The 15750-nt window shown below is 45.8% G+C and overlaps 1 protein-coding gene across 1 annotated transcript in view; it reads right to left on the minus strand.

Annotated features, from left to right (window-relative positions):
- The window catches only part of MYLK (myosin light chain kinase), a 191528-nt gene that overhangs the window by 136595 nt on the left and 39183 nt on the right, over nt 1–15750 (minus strand). The window contains exon 3 of the mRNA XM_012639620.1: nt 4254–4461. Coding sequence (XP_012495074.1) covers nt 4254–4461 — 208 coding nt within the window. The remainder of the gene's footprint in view (nt 1–4253; nt 4462–15750) is intronic.

The raw sequence follows: 15750 nt of genomic DNA on the forward strand, positions 1-15750 counted from the left end.
ATTTTATAAAAATTCCACCAGTTTTTTTTTTTTTAAGAGACTGGGTCTTGCTCTGTCACTCAGGGTAGAGTGCAATGGCACAAGCATAGCTTTCTGTAGCCTCGAACTCCTGTGCTCAAGCGATCCTCCTGCCTCAGCCTCCCAAAATGCTGGGATTATAGGCATGAGCCACTGAGCCCAGCCTTATCTGATTTTTTAAATGTGGCTACTAGCAAAGGTCAGATTACATATGTGGATCACATTGTTTCTCTACTGAACGGCGCTGTGCTGTAGAAGAGGCCCGTGGCCCCTGCACCAGGGAGGAAGCTCCCGGGGGCCAGGCAGCGTCTCCCTCCCTTGCTCTGCAGCAAGCCTCCTGACTGGCCCTGTGGAGGTGGGTGAGTGCCAGGCTGGCTTCAGAGAGGCTCCCAGGGGCTCAGACCAAGGTTGCTCCCCATGGCGTGAGATCCTGAATAAATGCATGGCCTTGTTAAGGCACGTGTTCTCACGGGGGATCCTGCATGTTTCTTGGCTCTGATCATCAAATTGGGAATCAGATGAGGAAGCTTTCTCTTTTACAGATTCCCCTCTCTAAGTAGCTCTAAGAATGTTAACGCCAGTTCAAATAATGACAAAGCTACTACTTTCTGGACGCCGAGCATTTGCTAGCAGCTGTGCTTATTCCTTATACCACCCTGTAGGGCAGCCATGAGCTCCAACTGACAGAAAAGGAAATAAGGCAGGAAGGTTAACTCCCCTTAGTTAGAAATGAGTAGAGCTTAGGTTTAAGTCTGTTATCCAACATGAGTTGACTTTTGTGAGAGGTAAAAGGTGTGAATCCCAGACTTAAACCTAAGATGTGAAACTGTTAGAATTTTAGAAGAAAATGTTGGAAAAACTCTTATAGACGTTGGCCTAGGCAAAGAATTTATGAAGAAGACCCCAAAGGCAATCACAACAACAACAAAAATAAATAAATGGGACCTGATCAAATTAAAAAGCTTCTGCACAGCCAAAGAAACTGTCACGGGAGCAAACAGACAACCTACAGAATGGGAGAAAATTTTCACATGCTATACATCCGATAAAGGGCTGATAACTAGAATCTATTTAGAATTCAGGAAAATCAGCAAGAAAAAAATCAAACAACCCTATCAAAAAGTGGACAAAGGACATGAACAGAAACTTCTCAAAAGAAGACAGAATAATGGCCAAGAAACATGAAAATATGCTCAACATCTCTAATCATCAGGGAAACAAACGCAAATCAAAACCACAATGAGATATCACTTATCTCCAGTGAGAATGGCCTTTATCAAAAAGTCCCAAAACAATAAATGTTGGCGTGGATGCGGAGAGATAGGAACACTCATACGCTGCTGGTGGGACTGCAAACTAGTGCAATCTCTGTGGAAAGCAATATGGAGATACCTTAAAGAGATACAAGTAGGTCTACCATTTGATCCAGCAATCCCTTTACTGGGCATCTACCCAAAAGAACAAATGATACTGTATAAGAAAGACACCTGCACTCGCATGTTTATAGCAGCACAATTCACAATTGCAAAGATGTGGGAACAACCCAAGTGCCCATTAATACATGAGTGGATTAATAAAATGTGGTATATGTATACCATGGAGTTCTACTCAGCTATAAGAAATAATGGTGATATAGCACCTCTTGTATTTTCCTGGATAGAGCTGGCACCCATTCCACTAAGTGAAGTATCCCAAGAATGGAAAAACAAACACCACACGTTCTCATCATCAGATTGGTTTCACTGATCAACACCTAAGTGCACATATAGGAATAACATTCATCGAGCATTGGGCAGATGGGAGGGGGAAGGAGGGGATGGGCATATACACACATAATGAGTGCGATGCGCACCGTCTGGGGGATGGACATGCTTGAATCTCTGACTGGGGTTGAGGAGGGGCAAGGGCAATGTAACCTAAACATTTGTACCCCCATAATATGCAGAAATAAAAAAATAAAAACCTTAAAAAAAAAAAGAAATGAGTAGAGCTAAAATTCAATCCAAGACCATTTGCCTTTCTTTCCATTGTACAACACTGTCCCTAAATCTGACCACTAAGGGGTTAAAAGGCTCCACATAGAAATTACACTCTTGATTCCAGGACCTCTGCTCTTTCCAAGTAAAAAGCACAGCACTGAGTTGGAAGGCGGGCAGGTGGGCTGCAGGGTTCCCTTTGTAAAGGTTTGGGCTAACCTGGCACAGTCAACAAGTATCCACAACAGAAGGGACCGGAGTGGATCCTTCCAGGCCTGTGGGCCTTGGGGTGGCCCCAAACCAGCCTCTGATGCAGAAGCGGAATGTGCACAGGGTCTGATAATGCTTCAGCTGCAGAGGCTGCAGCCTTTAGGCCATTCTCTATGTCCTGGGGTTAGAAGACATAAACTATCTTAAAATTTTATGTCTTAATTTTAATTATATCTTAATTTTAATTTGGGGGCCTGAATTTCTCCAAATTAAAGCCAAAGGGGAGGGGGCAGAGTTGAGAGCCTTCGCCCTCTGTCATTCCTCTATATCTCTCCTGCCATATGTCCTTTCTCCTGCCCCAAGTACCATGACCTACTAAAAATGTTCCCGCTTGGTTGAGACATCAGACCTAACTTCCTGAACAATGGGAATTGAAGAAAACGTTTTCATATTTTCTAGGTTTTTTATACCTCCCCTACATTCCTAACTCACCCCAGTCCTCCCTTAACGTGGATTATAGAAAATAAGAGCGAATTTGGTGGCTGGAGAGGCCATCAAATTCAAACACTTTACTCTGCAGAAACAGATGTCCAGAGGTCAAAAGCCACATTGCTGACTGGCACAAGTTAGGACCAGGACCTTGTACCCTGACTCATAACTCAGCACTCTTTCCACTTCCCCAGCTCCAAACAGGAAATCAGAAAAGGGGGCAGGGTAGTTTTTTATTTGTAGGCCTCAACTCAAAGTTTGGGCATTGACAAGTGGATAAGCAGGGGAAAGCAGGCACCAAAATGGCAGAGATGAGGTCATCCCCAGACTCTGGCCAGGGGCCACTTCCATCTGAAATGCTCCAGCCACTGGTGCTTGAAGGTCATTAGAATGAGTGAGGGACTAAGTTAAAGAATTCAGGGTAAGCATCCAAACCATGCAAACTTTGCTCTGTGAAACAACCTGCCTGCCCTTCCGTGGTATGGGGAAATAGGGAAAAAGGGCAAAGAGTGGCCATTGGCCCAGGTGCACCTCACCCCCTTCTGGAATCTTCCCTGACTACCTTAGTCCTCTATCCATGGGCCTCACACACAGCATCCCCTGAAAGCCAGGTTGGGAGGACAGTCTTCTGAAAGACAAAGAAGCACCCTCTGAACCCCTGGTTTACAAGCACTTAGAAAGGCCTAGAAGGGCCACGGGCACCTGGTCTTACTGCTGAGGGGCTGACAGACCCCCACGTCCTTGCAGACATCAAACTTTGAGTGCCAGCCAGGGCCTGACCTGGAAATGTTCTCGCCGATGGTGTGGCTTCAGCGTGATAGGGGAATACACTGGTGGCAAAAAACCAGGTTCACCTATGGTCAAATGTTTCTCCTGGAAGTTTTAAAGTTAATAGTAAACTTTTTAAAGTACGGGGGGGAAAAAAGACAAAATAACCAGTGTTAATACTTTGGTGTGTTTATCTCCTGGATATTTTTCTGAGTTACACAATGTTTTATAATGGGCACATGTTGCTTCATAACGATGCTAATGTTGATAAGCGTTGCCCATCAACTCCCCAAATATCTCAGCATCTACCATGTGGCAGGAAGTTTTCTAGGTGCTGTTGAGGACAGGGCAAAGTCCATTTCCTCCTAGGGCTCCCGTGTGTGGGGGGAGGCAGATGCTGTAATGTGAGACAGTGATAAGCCCAGGAGCAAAAGGAGTGGGACGAGAGGATGGAGTGGGGTGAGAGGATGGGGTCAGAAAAGGGCTCTCTGAGGAGGGGACATCTGGGCAGAGGTCCTGCAGCCTGGCTGGAGGGAGAGCCAGAGGCCGGCGTGAGCACAGTGGGGTGAGCAGGTGCGGGGCAGTGGGAGAGGGGTCTGGAAGCCAGGCGGCTGATCAGGCAGGGCTCTCTAAGCCACTAGGAGGAGGCCTCGCAGCCTCAGTGTGAGGGAAGCCTTGGGAAGGCTCGTGCAGGAAAGCGAGGCCTAGTTTGACAAACACTGCCCCCTGGGATGCCTCCCTCGTTCACTGACAGCTCAGCTCCCACCAAGGCTCTCGCCTTCTGGGACTCACCTTCCACTGTCAACTCCACTGTCACCTGGCGGGCACCACTACCATTGGTGGCTTCACAGGTATACTTTCCCCTGTCCTCCTCACAGACGGCATGAATCACAAGGCTGAAAGTCCCCCGGATACCGCAATCCAGCAGGAAGCGGCCCCCGCTGGTGATGGGCTGCCCGTTTCTGTGCCATGTCACCTGGGGCTCTGGGTAACCTCGGACCTTTAAGAAAAAGAAGAAAGGGTAAGAGCCTGTATTTCATGAGTTCTCACTCTGTGCCAGGTATTGTCCTGAGTGCTTTACACGTGTTAACTCATTTAACCCTAACAACCCTCGAAGCTGATACTACTTTCATCCCCATTTGACAGATGTAGAAATTGAGGTATAAACAGTTTTGGTAATTTCCCAAGGTCTTGAAGGTAGAAACAGGTGGAATCAGGCATCCTGGCTCCAGAGCCCACTATACAAGTGACTCTTCAGCCTGGTTGTGTATTAGCATTTGGATGGCGGGGCTTTTAAAAATACCAGTGCCCAGGCCCCACCTTAGACCAGTGAAATCAGATTCCCAGGGGTGAGGACTGAGCATGGGGATTCTGACCAGGGCTTCTCACTCTAAAATGCGAATGAGTCACCTGGGGACCTTGTTAAAATGCATATTCTGCTTCTACAGGTCTGGCTGGGGCCTGAGATTCTGTAGCTGGGACAAGCTCGCAGATGCTGCTGGTCTCTGGAGCTGGGAGTAAGTTGCAAGGTGCTGGCTGTGCCCTGCCCAGTGGTAGCCACTCTCCACGCATAGCAATGGCGCTCTTGTAATGTGACTAGTGAGACTGAGTTACCCATCACACACTGGGGTTTGAAGATAGTACAAAAAAATGTAAAACAGCTCAGTTTAAAAATATTGATCACATGTTGAAAAGGCAGTATTTTTGATATGTTGGGTTAAATATATTAAGATTAATTTCATCTGTTTCTTTCTACTTTTTTTTTTAACGTGGCTACTAGCAAAGTTACAACCCCATACGCTATCCCTCTAGGTCACTCGCTCTGCCTTTCACTCATAATAGCAGCTGACATTTGCTGAGTGCTAAGTGTTTAGCACTTCAAAGTACTTGACTCATCTGAGCCTCATGGCAACTCTTTCCTGGAGAAGATTGCTCCCAAGAGAGGGGAAAATGCAGCCATAAAGTCTGAGAAAAGAATTCACTTTCAGTGTCAGAGAAAGAAAGTTCCCTAAGGGCCCTTGAACACCTGCAACTCAACAGGCCCCTCACAATGGATTCATCCTGGGAGGAGCAGGGCTCAGAGTGGCTCATGCACGCATAGCCGAGGACCCAGAACTGTGGAATTTTAGCACTGGACAATGCACAGAAGACATCATAGAAAACTCCTGAGAACACAGTTGTTTGTAATACAAAACAGTGGTAGCAATAGCTTCTATCCACGTATCCACTCCAAGACAAGAGAGAATGGATTTGGATGAAGCAAAACCAAAATTCACTGAATGACCCTGAAAATGTGTTTACAAAGAAAGCCTTCGATGACCTGTAGCAATAATAGTCCTCACAGCCCCTGCAAGGCCATCGATGATGTCGTATCGGTGCGTGGGGAGCACTGCAGTGCACACAACCTGGGCATCCAAATGTAGTCACTTTCCTAAGCGTGCTAAGGGAGGAAAGGGCTGTGTTCAAAGCCTCGGTGTTGTCTTTGGACTGTGCTCAGTGTCCTTCCCAGGTGTTCAGCCCCCAACCCATCCTAGACCGCTTTGCCTTTCCCTAGCAATAGCTGATTCCCAGTAACCAAGATGTAGATTTTCTTCCAAAGGAAGGAAGCCTCGAATGACAGTGAAAATTCCCAAAGTGAACAATCCCTCCTTGGTTATTCCATATTGTCACGCATTCAGTGCCAATTTGTGAATCTAACAAGACTGTCTTTCCAGTCAGGCTTCAGTGAAAAAGAAACAAAAATAAAACAAAACTCCAAATCAATATTACCCATCTTATTTACAATTTCTGGAAACAAACAAACAAAAAAAATAATCCCCTTCCTATCAAAATCTAAATTATACTCATGACAGAGGTTGAGTACCTGTGAGGAAATGCTTAGATTCCGAAGCTGATTGTCCAAAAGACATGTCAACAATACCGGAAGCCATTGTAGTCTCACCAAAACAAGCACATCAGCCCTTAGGTTGAAAATGTTGAAGGAGACACATCCATCCGGATATATGAGGTCTCACAGCTGTTATAACATGGAACAAAGTGCTAACAGTGGTTGTCTCTGAGTGGGTAAAATCGTGGGTCTCTCCTCTTTTTCTTTTTAGTTAACTATTAGTTTCTGATAGTTCTGCAAATAATGCACCTGGCCTTTGTAAAACAGAAAAAAATTAAATTAAAAAATATATTCCTTTTATAGTGTATGTCTATACGACGAATGTATAGCACATTCATTAATTTGTTGAGGCCCTCAAGGTGCTGAAATCTAGCAATGGAAATAAAAGAGCTATAAAATAAACACTACGCATGCTTGAAGGTGACACAGGTTATGCACCCATATAAAATCATGTCATGTTGTGACTCTGTCTTGGCACAAAGGTTCATGCAAAGGAATGCTGGGCAACGACGACCCTATGAAAGCCTTCTTCTCATTTTCAGAAAACTAAGGAAAGCCTTTCCTACAGACAGAAACCCCTTGGGAGTCTGGTCATACAGTGAATCTGCAAATCGTCATCACCTTTTCCTGCACCTGTTAGGCAGGGCTGGCCTGCCCTCTGGAAGATGGTCACACAGCCTCCTGTCAGCTCAGAGAAAGGGGGTGCTGAGCACTGCCACTGGGGGAGGTAAATCATTAACGCACCAGATGCGTCCTAGCATTCCCCTAGCAAGCACTCTGGTCCTCTGCAGCAGGCCAGCTCTGGTGGCCCATCAGGCCCTGAGGCATCAATGATTAACTGGGGACACTGAAAGCTTTCCAGACCTCAGGGACACCATCCTTCTCTTTCTCTTTTCTTTTCCCCTCACTTTTTACACATACGTCACACTTATTCTGAAATGCCCTGTTAAAATAAATATTCAGGGATTTTTTAAATATGCTAAAATTGGCATCACTTAAGAAAGTTGCAGTTTGCAAATGGTACTTTTATAGCACTTTGGATCTGAAGCAAAGGCAGGAATTTGTGTGACCTTGTTCAGTTCCAAGGTCTGAATGATTTGCAATGTCAATACTTGCTCTTCCAATATGGGAAAAACTTGTTCAACCACTACTTAACATTACCTAAAAATTATTCAACTTCAAGTAAACCCATTTTTACTGTCTTCCTACAATTCTGGGCTCCTGGGTGGGGAAGGAAGAGAAGCATCCTTGGGACACACGACAACAGTCCCGCCTTCCTGGGTGCCTTATCTGCTATCATCGCTGGCCTTCAGTCAGGAAGCCCCAGCTGGGATCTTCATCAAGAGCACAGTAAAAACTCACGGATACTTCCGTTTTCGGAGGGTTTCCACATACAGAATTTCATCTGATTCTTATAAGCGTGAGGGAGATGTCTTCGCCTGGGCTACCTGGAAGCAGAAGCTGAGACAGGGCTCGGGGAGCACTGTGTGTGAGCCCTCGCCCGCACTGGAGCAGCCTGAGGACGGGGGTCTGAGTGCGGCACCAACAGTGTTCGTAAGAGCTCTCAAAGCTAGTCCTATTATTAAGCCCGTATTGCTGAGAAAAGAGGCCTAGAGAAGTGGATGGTTTGCCAATGATCTCACATGGTAGATCAAGTGACAGATTTGAGACCACAATTTCAGTCTCTAAGTTGAGTGGCTGTCTCCATGCCTCGTGGTAAATTCATGTTTTTGGTGGGACGAGTTCTGCAGAACCCAAACTACTGAAAATATCTATCTCTAATGGACCATAAATCTCTTACAGGTTAAAGCAGTATCTGTTCCCCACTTTTGAAAATATCAGGTGGTTCATGAAAGATACAGTCACACCATAAGCAAGTCTCGGGTTGTTCCCTTGGACTCACAGTAGGACAGGACTGCTGCCAGGTGTATGCCCAGACACCCCAGGAGAGTCAGGGTGGTACAGAGAGGACAGTATATGAGCCAGGGCCTGAGCGCCTGGGCCTGGCTTGGCTTCCTAGCCTCTTTGGGTTGGAATTCCTTCCTTTCATTAAAGAGGAAATTGCTCTTGATAGCTCAGGTTCCTCCCATCTCTGAAGTATCATGGATTTAAATGGTGACCCACTTAGCTTCTTGAGAGAGATCCTTTCCTTTTCCTTCCATTCTCCTCTGGGTCCAACCCACAGCCTTTGTACTCTCTAATCCTGCATAGGGGAAACCAAGTGACCACAGGAGAAATGCTCAGGGACATGAATAGGCAGCCCTGAGTTTTCACCATAATGAGTTTTTGGAAATGTCCCCAAAGAGGGTCATTCTAAGGAGAACATCATATTTTAGCCACAGTAACCATATTTAATTGGAGGTTGTGTTCTTGAACAAAAGCCCAGGTTCAAATAAATCAAGGGCATAACCAACAACTTGTCATAAAAATAAAGATATAGTAACTATAACCCCTATAATAATTTTAAACAGTAAAACTGTGCTCCAGCTCCATAAAATGTCCTCGAAAACCTTTATGGCCTCAAAAGGCCTTTAAAAGGAATGGGGCTCATCCTGTGCTTGCTGACGGTGGAGGAGAGAGCCGGACGGCAGACGGGGACAGCTGCATTATGACTCCCTGTGTCACTTGTGAGACACTGTTCAGTGCTGTCTAGAGATTTACTTCATGCCTAAAAGTGAAACATTCTTAAGGGCACTAAGCCTTTGATTTTCTCTAACATGTGTCAAGGGCTTTCAACCCATTCCTAGCTGCCTAGCACAGGGTCTCTGTCCCCGCAGCCCCTCCAAGACTCGAAGCAACACATCTGCCCTCCCTTAGCTCAGCATGTAGCAGAAAGGGAGTGACTTTGCCGCTTTTGATGATCTGCTGCGTGTCTTTCACTCCTGGCGGGGCCTGGCCCAGTGCACGTAGTGCAAGTCCACAGGGCTGCAGGGCTTAGCTGCGGTGGCCCGACTGTCAGCAGCCAGGTCTGGGCAGGAAGAAGGGACTGAGGCTCTGCCCACGTCTGGGATGGAGGAAGAACAACAGGAGAGAAACGGGGGTTGAGCTGAGGCCAGGGAGAAGACAGAGTGCCCGGCAGGGTTCTGGGGATCGGGAGATGTTCAAAGAGGATAAGCGCAGGGAGCTGAGGGATCTTAAGGGCTGGGAACGACAGGCAGACTCGAGGGGCTGCCAGTAAGTATTTGATCACTGAGTAACTGAATTGATGCTGGGGAAGGCTGGGCCTACGGGGGAAGGACACTAAGGAAACCCCGCAGACGGACATCTCCCCTAAGCTGACGATGCCTGACTCTGCAACATCACTGCCTGCCTGTAGCTCGTTACTCTGAACTTCCTATCCTGCTACAAGGAAGTTTCTTTTATAATAAATAAACTCTACTATGATGAAACACTAGAACAGGACTGGTAATTCAAAACTGAAAAATAATGGGAATAAAACCAATGGTACTGAGGAATGAGCTAAAGAATCAATCTCCTGCTCCAAGCTCACTCAGATAATAAATGAACATGGACACACAAAAAAGAGAATTAAAACATTAACGCCCCAAATTAGACCACAGAAAATGTCCGTAAGACTCACCTCACAGGCACGTTATGAGGGTGAAGCACGAAGGGTGAGAAATGGGCCTGCGTCTGTGTCAGCAGCTGGCACGCGGCCCCATAAGCTGGCAGGCGCTTAATTAAGGCTTATGAATAATCCTATTGCCAATAGTCAAGAGCCTTAACTGAACCCAAGGAACCCATCGGGAAGGGATCATACCAGCTAAAAACAGCAATTAGTGAGAGGCTTACGCTGCTGGATGCTCCCCGCCCCCAGCCCGACTCGTGAAACAGTGAGGACACGAGTGCTTCTGTGGATAAGACCAGAATACGGAGAACCGTTCCTCTGACTGGCTCAGAACATGCCTTATGGGTCTCCAGGGGCAGATGCTTCAAGGCTCTCCCTATGATCAGCCACTCTCACTTCCTACGGCGTATTTTCTTTTCCTATGACCCGAGACATAGGAACCCCCGCACCTCTTCATCTGCAAGTCTGAGGGTACAAGACTGGCTAGAGCTTGGCAGCCAGAGGTTATAACTCAGGCCCTTCCGAATCATTACAAAGGATCTATTTCCTTTTATCTAGACCAACCTTATGAACACATGCAACTTTTAAATTCCCTTTTAATGATATAAGCATCTGAAACCCTTGAGAGCAGTCCAACAAAGACAAGGAATTTTAGGTGTGATGGGCAACTGCTCACATTGGTACTTTCCTTCTTGCTGCAAATTCATAGTTTTCATATAAAAACAAGTGTCCTTCTGGCTGAATGCCAAGCCCCTCTGGGATGGCTGTGGGACTCCAGTCTTACGAGCAACCTCTACACAAAGCTCTGAGGTTATGGTTTTACTCTCTTTCCCCATGGATCTGCAAGGACACCATGTCTTCAGCTGGGAAGGCAGCCCAGGAGACTACTCTCCTGTGGCAGCTCTTCTGTTTCTGCCACCGAGTTGAGATACACCCTCAGACATACTAAAATATTAATAAAGGCATGTGGCATGGTAGGGCCTCCTCTGCATGCCCACCACTTCCCATGTAAGCAGCATACCCCTCCTTTGGGGGAACTGCTCCCTCCCCCTCCCCATCACATGTGAGTCTGTGGGGATGGCAATCAGTGAGCAGCCTCCTGGCCAAAGTACTTGTTCTCAGAAAATGGGCATATGATCCAAACCAACCAATCAGAGATCTTCCCTGCAATTTTATCTTTGAATATTGCGAGACCAAAGCTGTCTCTTCACAGGGTCCCCAAACTGAGAGGATGTCAGCCTGAAGCTATCTGCAGTCATCTTCTGCCGGCCCCCACCACCCATTTTCTTGCCTCCAAAGGAGGAAGCCATCTGGAGAATAAGAGCTCACATATACAGTGAAGAGAAGAAATGGAGACACTTCCTGAGAGTTATGGTGGACTCTGGATTCACTCAGTTATAGGCAACAATACATCTCTTCTGCTTAACCTACCTGGAGTTGGTCTCTGTCACCTGCAAACAAGAGTCTCAACTAATTCAGGAAGGTATATGACCTCTGGGGTCAGACAGATCTGTGTGTGCATGCTGGATGCACGAATCACTAGCTGCCTGACCTTGGGCAAGTTACTTACCTGGCCCTCAGTTTACACAGCTATAAAATGGGGATGATACCAGAATCCACTTCCATGGAGAAGTGTATGATCAAATGAGCTAGCACATGTATGGTACCACATTAATAGACTGTGAAGGTTATATCCTCCCTCTCCTTTTTTCTCTAAATTATTCTTTATAATAAGGTACCCTAGAATCCATACAGCTTCCAGCTTTGTTAATGGCATGAAATCATTTTTGCCCTAAGAAATATCAGAACATGGGAACTTCTGGGCCTGGTGTGTCTCATCTTACACAACTTGCACTCATACAGACAACATCAAGACATCACACTCTTAACTAGCCAAAACCTAACACTTTAACTGAGAACGCCTGCTCTGGTTGAACTGGCTTACTGTTTTTATTTAAAGAGCTAAACTCAATTTGGAAAGTGATCACTGTTTTTATATAACATTACAAAGCACATTTTAAAACAAATCTCCAGTGTGTAGTTTTACCACACCATCATTCCACCCCATAATAGCATGTGCACCTTTGAGACAGAGCCCATCCCCTGGATTTCTGCCTCACTGATGAATGCAGCCCTGGAATTTCAAGAGGCATGGGCGAGTGTCAGGAGGAAATAAATCTGGGGCAATAAATCTGAAGTTCTAGCCAGTCACAGAGAGAGAGAGATGTACTTCACTGGCAGAAGGGACGGAGCAGAAGGCTGCTCCTCAAACATCAGAGACCACTATCCCCCAGTCATCAGACTCAGACACTGGCTACAGATTGGATTGTCCCCCCAGGACTCTCTGAGGATATGAGGTATTTCTGTTTAAAAGCAGGGGTGGGCAAATGTGACCTGAGGGTCCAACAACCTGAGAACATCATGACTTGGCCTTCTTGGCTTCGCTTCAGAATTCTGGGTCTCTCCAGGCTGCCTCTGTGATCCGACACCTGCCCCACACGCATGCCGAGCACACAACACGTGCATTCTGCTCGGCTCTCCGAGGTGGCAGGCTGCGAGGGAGGGTGGAGCAGGTGGGGCTGTGGAAGCAGGATCTTTTCTGCCTCCCGCATCAACAGGGCCAGGAGAGCATTGCTGTGACTCTGTTGGAAAATACCTGGCACAAGTGGCAGAGAGCAACCACGTGAAGATGTCACTTCCAGGAATTTCTGTGTTTTGACAATTCTCTCTCTCCTGTTTTTCTCTCTGTTCTGTTCTGCTCATGGAACTCTTAGGAGTTGGATATTTGCCCTGTGAGACTGACCGTCTACACTTCTTTTCTCACTTATCTTCCACCTCTGTCTTTTTATTCTCTCTGGGAGATTTCTTTGATTTTATCTTCCAACCAGTCTATTAAATTCATTATTTTGGCTATTCTCAACTTCAAAAAACCCTTTTTTCAGTTTTTCAAAATTGATTTGAATTGTTTCCTCTTCTTTTTTAATGGATGCAACATCTCTCTGAGGTGATATAAAGTTTCTTTGAAATTCTCTGTAGTCTTCTGTTTCTACTTGGTTCCTTTCTCGGTTCTTCACACCTCTTCCACAACAGAGGCTTCCAATGCACAGCCGATGACCCTTTACTGATTTCTTATATATATAAGAGAGAAAACAAAAAGTTCTGGGTACACAGGTGGGACTTGTCAACTTGCTGGACCTCATGGTAGAGACTGAGTAGAAAACGCTGACGATAAATATCTGTGGATCTTCTCTCTTGAGGTGACCAGTTTCCACAAAAAGGGCTCTTCCTATTTCCCGCTTTGGTGGTGATGGGGGCGGGGGTGGGTGCGGTAATTAGGTCTGTCTACCGGCACTTAGGATGCTGTGTGAGGGAAGACCCTGGGGGCTGTGCTGATTCTCACTAGCCCACCTCGCCTGCCTGCAGCTGTCCCTGGTGTCCAGGAGGTTGAGAGCTGGTCAGGTTCAGCCTCTCCACAGAGGACCCATCAGTCTTCTCGGGGGGAAGGGAGGAGCAGGGACCTGGTGCATGGGCATGGACTACGGGAAGGGACCTGGGGGCCTGATTGCTCCTTATCAGATTTTAACCAATGCTCCAGTTTTCAGCTTCACTTCACAACCCAGGCTTTGAAAATATTTGATCCTCCAATTTCTCAGCCTTTTCAGGAATTTTCTGGCACAAACAGGCTTACTTTTATCATCGCCTACTCCCCTAACCACAGTCATAGCGCAATACAGAAAGCTGAAACCCAACTCAGCCAAGCATCCATTCACTTTCCATCACCCACTAATTTGTTGACATCTCTCATCTGCTCTGTCTCCCCCCATTCTCTCTGTCCTCATAAGTTTATAAGTTTTCATTCTCTTTCTTTCCAACTCATTTTAAGGGTGGCTATTATAAAAAAAAAAAAAACAAAAACCCAGAAAATAACAAGCATAGGCAAGAATGTGAAGAAATTGAAACCCTTGTACACTGCTGGTAGGAATGTAAAATGGTACAGCCACTGTGGAAAAGAGTATAGCAGTTGCTCAAAAAATTAAAATACAATTACCATATGATCCAGCAATTCTACTTCTGGGTTTATACCCAAAAGAACTGAAAGCAGGGATTTGAAGAAATATTTGTACACCCATGTTCATAGAAACATTATTCACAATAGTCAGATAGTGTAAGCCAGTAGTCCCCAATCTTTTTAGCACCAGGGACTAGTTTCATGGAAGATGACTTTTCCATGAACCAGGAGTAGGGGGGATGGTTTTGGGATGACTTAAGCACATTACGTTTATTGTGCACTTTGTTTATATTATTATTACATTGTAATATATAATGAAATAATTATACAACTCCCCACAATGCAGGATCAGTAGGAGCCCTGAGCTTGTTCTCCTGCAACTAGATGGTCCCATCTGGGGGTGATGGGAGATAGTGACACTGAAGTGTGCTGCTTATGTCCAGTCTAATCCATAATCTCATCTTGGTTGCTGTCACTGCAGAAAACCCTGCTTCACAAAGATAGGATGTTGGAAATGGAAACAGGCTTTTCAGCACTTTTGTGGTGATCTCAGGATATTCTGCCTTGACTTTAATCCAGAACGTATGGAGATTTGAAATTGCCTCAAACATACTTTTAAGGCCACCATCATTTGCAGTCTCAAGCAGTTGATCCTCTTCTAGCATGGACAAAGTCGATTGACCTGGCTTATTCACAAATGGGTCATGGATCCATTCTTTCCCCGTTCAGGGGTCTTTTGTGGTTGGGAAGTAAGCTCAAATTCTTTTGAAAGCTGAGATAGGTGATCATGCATCAGCTGGGAGAAAGAAGGCCCTGGCTCAGTCTCTTTCAAAATCTCTGCTAATGTTTGAAACATGTCAAAAATCCCCATGTTTACTCATTGCCCCCATAATTCCAGTTTGGCTTTGAATGCAGCCACTTTATCTGCTGACTTGACACAGCTGTCATTCTCCCCTAAAGTGACAGGTTGAGGTCGTTGAGCAGGTTGAATATGTCACACAAGCAAGTTTTGCAACCCATTTTGGGTCACTGAAATGTGCTTCCAGTGGGGACTGTTATGCTAAAAGAAATCTCTGGAGTGCCTCTCATAACTCAAAAACTCTGGCCAGTGATCTACCTTTAGAAAGCCATCTCACTTGTCCATCTCATTACAGAGCTGTGCGAACAGATGTGAGTTAAGGGCATGTACTTTAATGTGGTTGATAATTTTAATCACATCCTGCAAAACATGGTGTAGTTTAGGTGACATTTTTAGGCCAGCCAAAATTTCTCTATGGATGACATGGTGCATAGACTCACATTCAGAAGTGACCTCCCTCCCTGGAGTAGTGAAACCAGAAAGCCATCCAATCACGGCAGCCGCTCCATCTGTGCCTACACTGACACGAAACGACCAATTCAGTTTTCCTGATATGTAATCATTCAAAGACTTGAACAGATCTGCAGCTGTGGTGTTGGTTGGCAACAAAAGTGCACATAACATATCCTCATACACATCCCCCTGAAAAATACACAAAAACAAGCACCGTTGCTCTGTTATCAACATCAGTAGACTCGTCAACCTGGATTGCATACCATGATGACTCGTTAATCCTAACAATTGTGCCTCAATATCCTCTGCTATTTCATCAATTCGTCTAGTTATGGTGCTAGCTGAAAGAGGAACACATGCCATCTTTTTGTTTTTTTTTTTTGAGACAGCATCTCGCTCTGTTGCCCCGGCTAGAGTGAGTGCCATGGCGTTAGCCTAGCTCATAGCAACCTCAAACTCCTGGGCTCAAGCGATCCTTCTGCCTCAGCCTCCCGAGTAGCTGGGACTACAGGC

This window comes from Propithecus coquereli, unplaced genomic scaffold (genome assembly GCF_000956105.1).
Source record: "Propithecus coquereli isolate 6110/MARCELLA unplaced genomic scaffold, Pcoq_1.0 Scaffold10, whole genome shotgun sequence".
NCBI classification, from domain to species: Eukaryota; Metazoa; Chordata; class Mammalia; order Primates; family Indriidae; genus Propithecus; species Propithecus coquereli.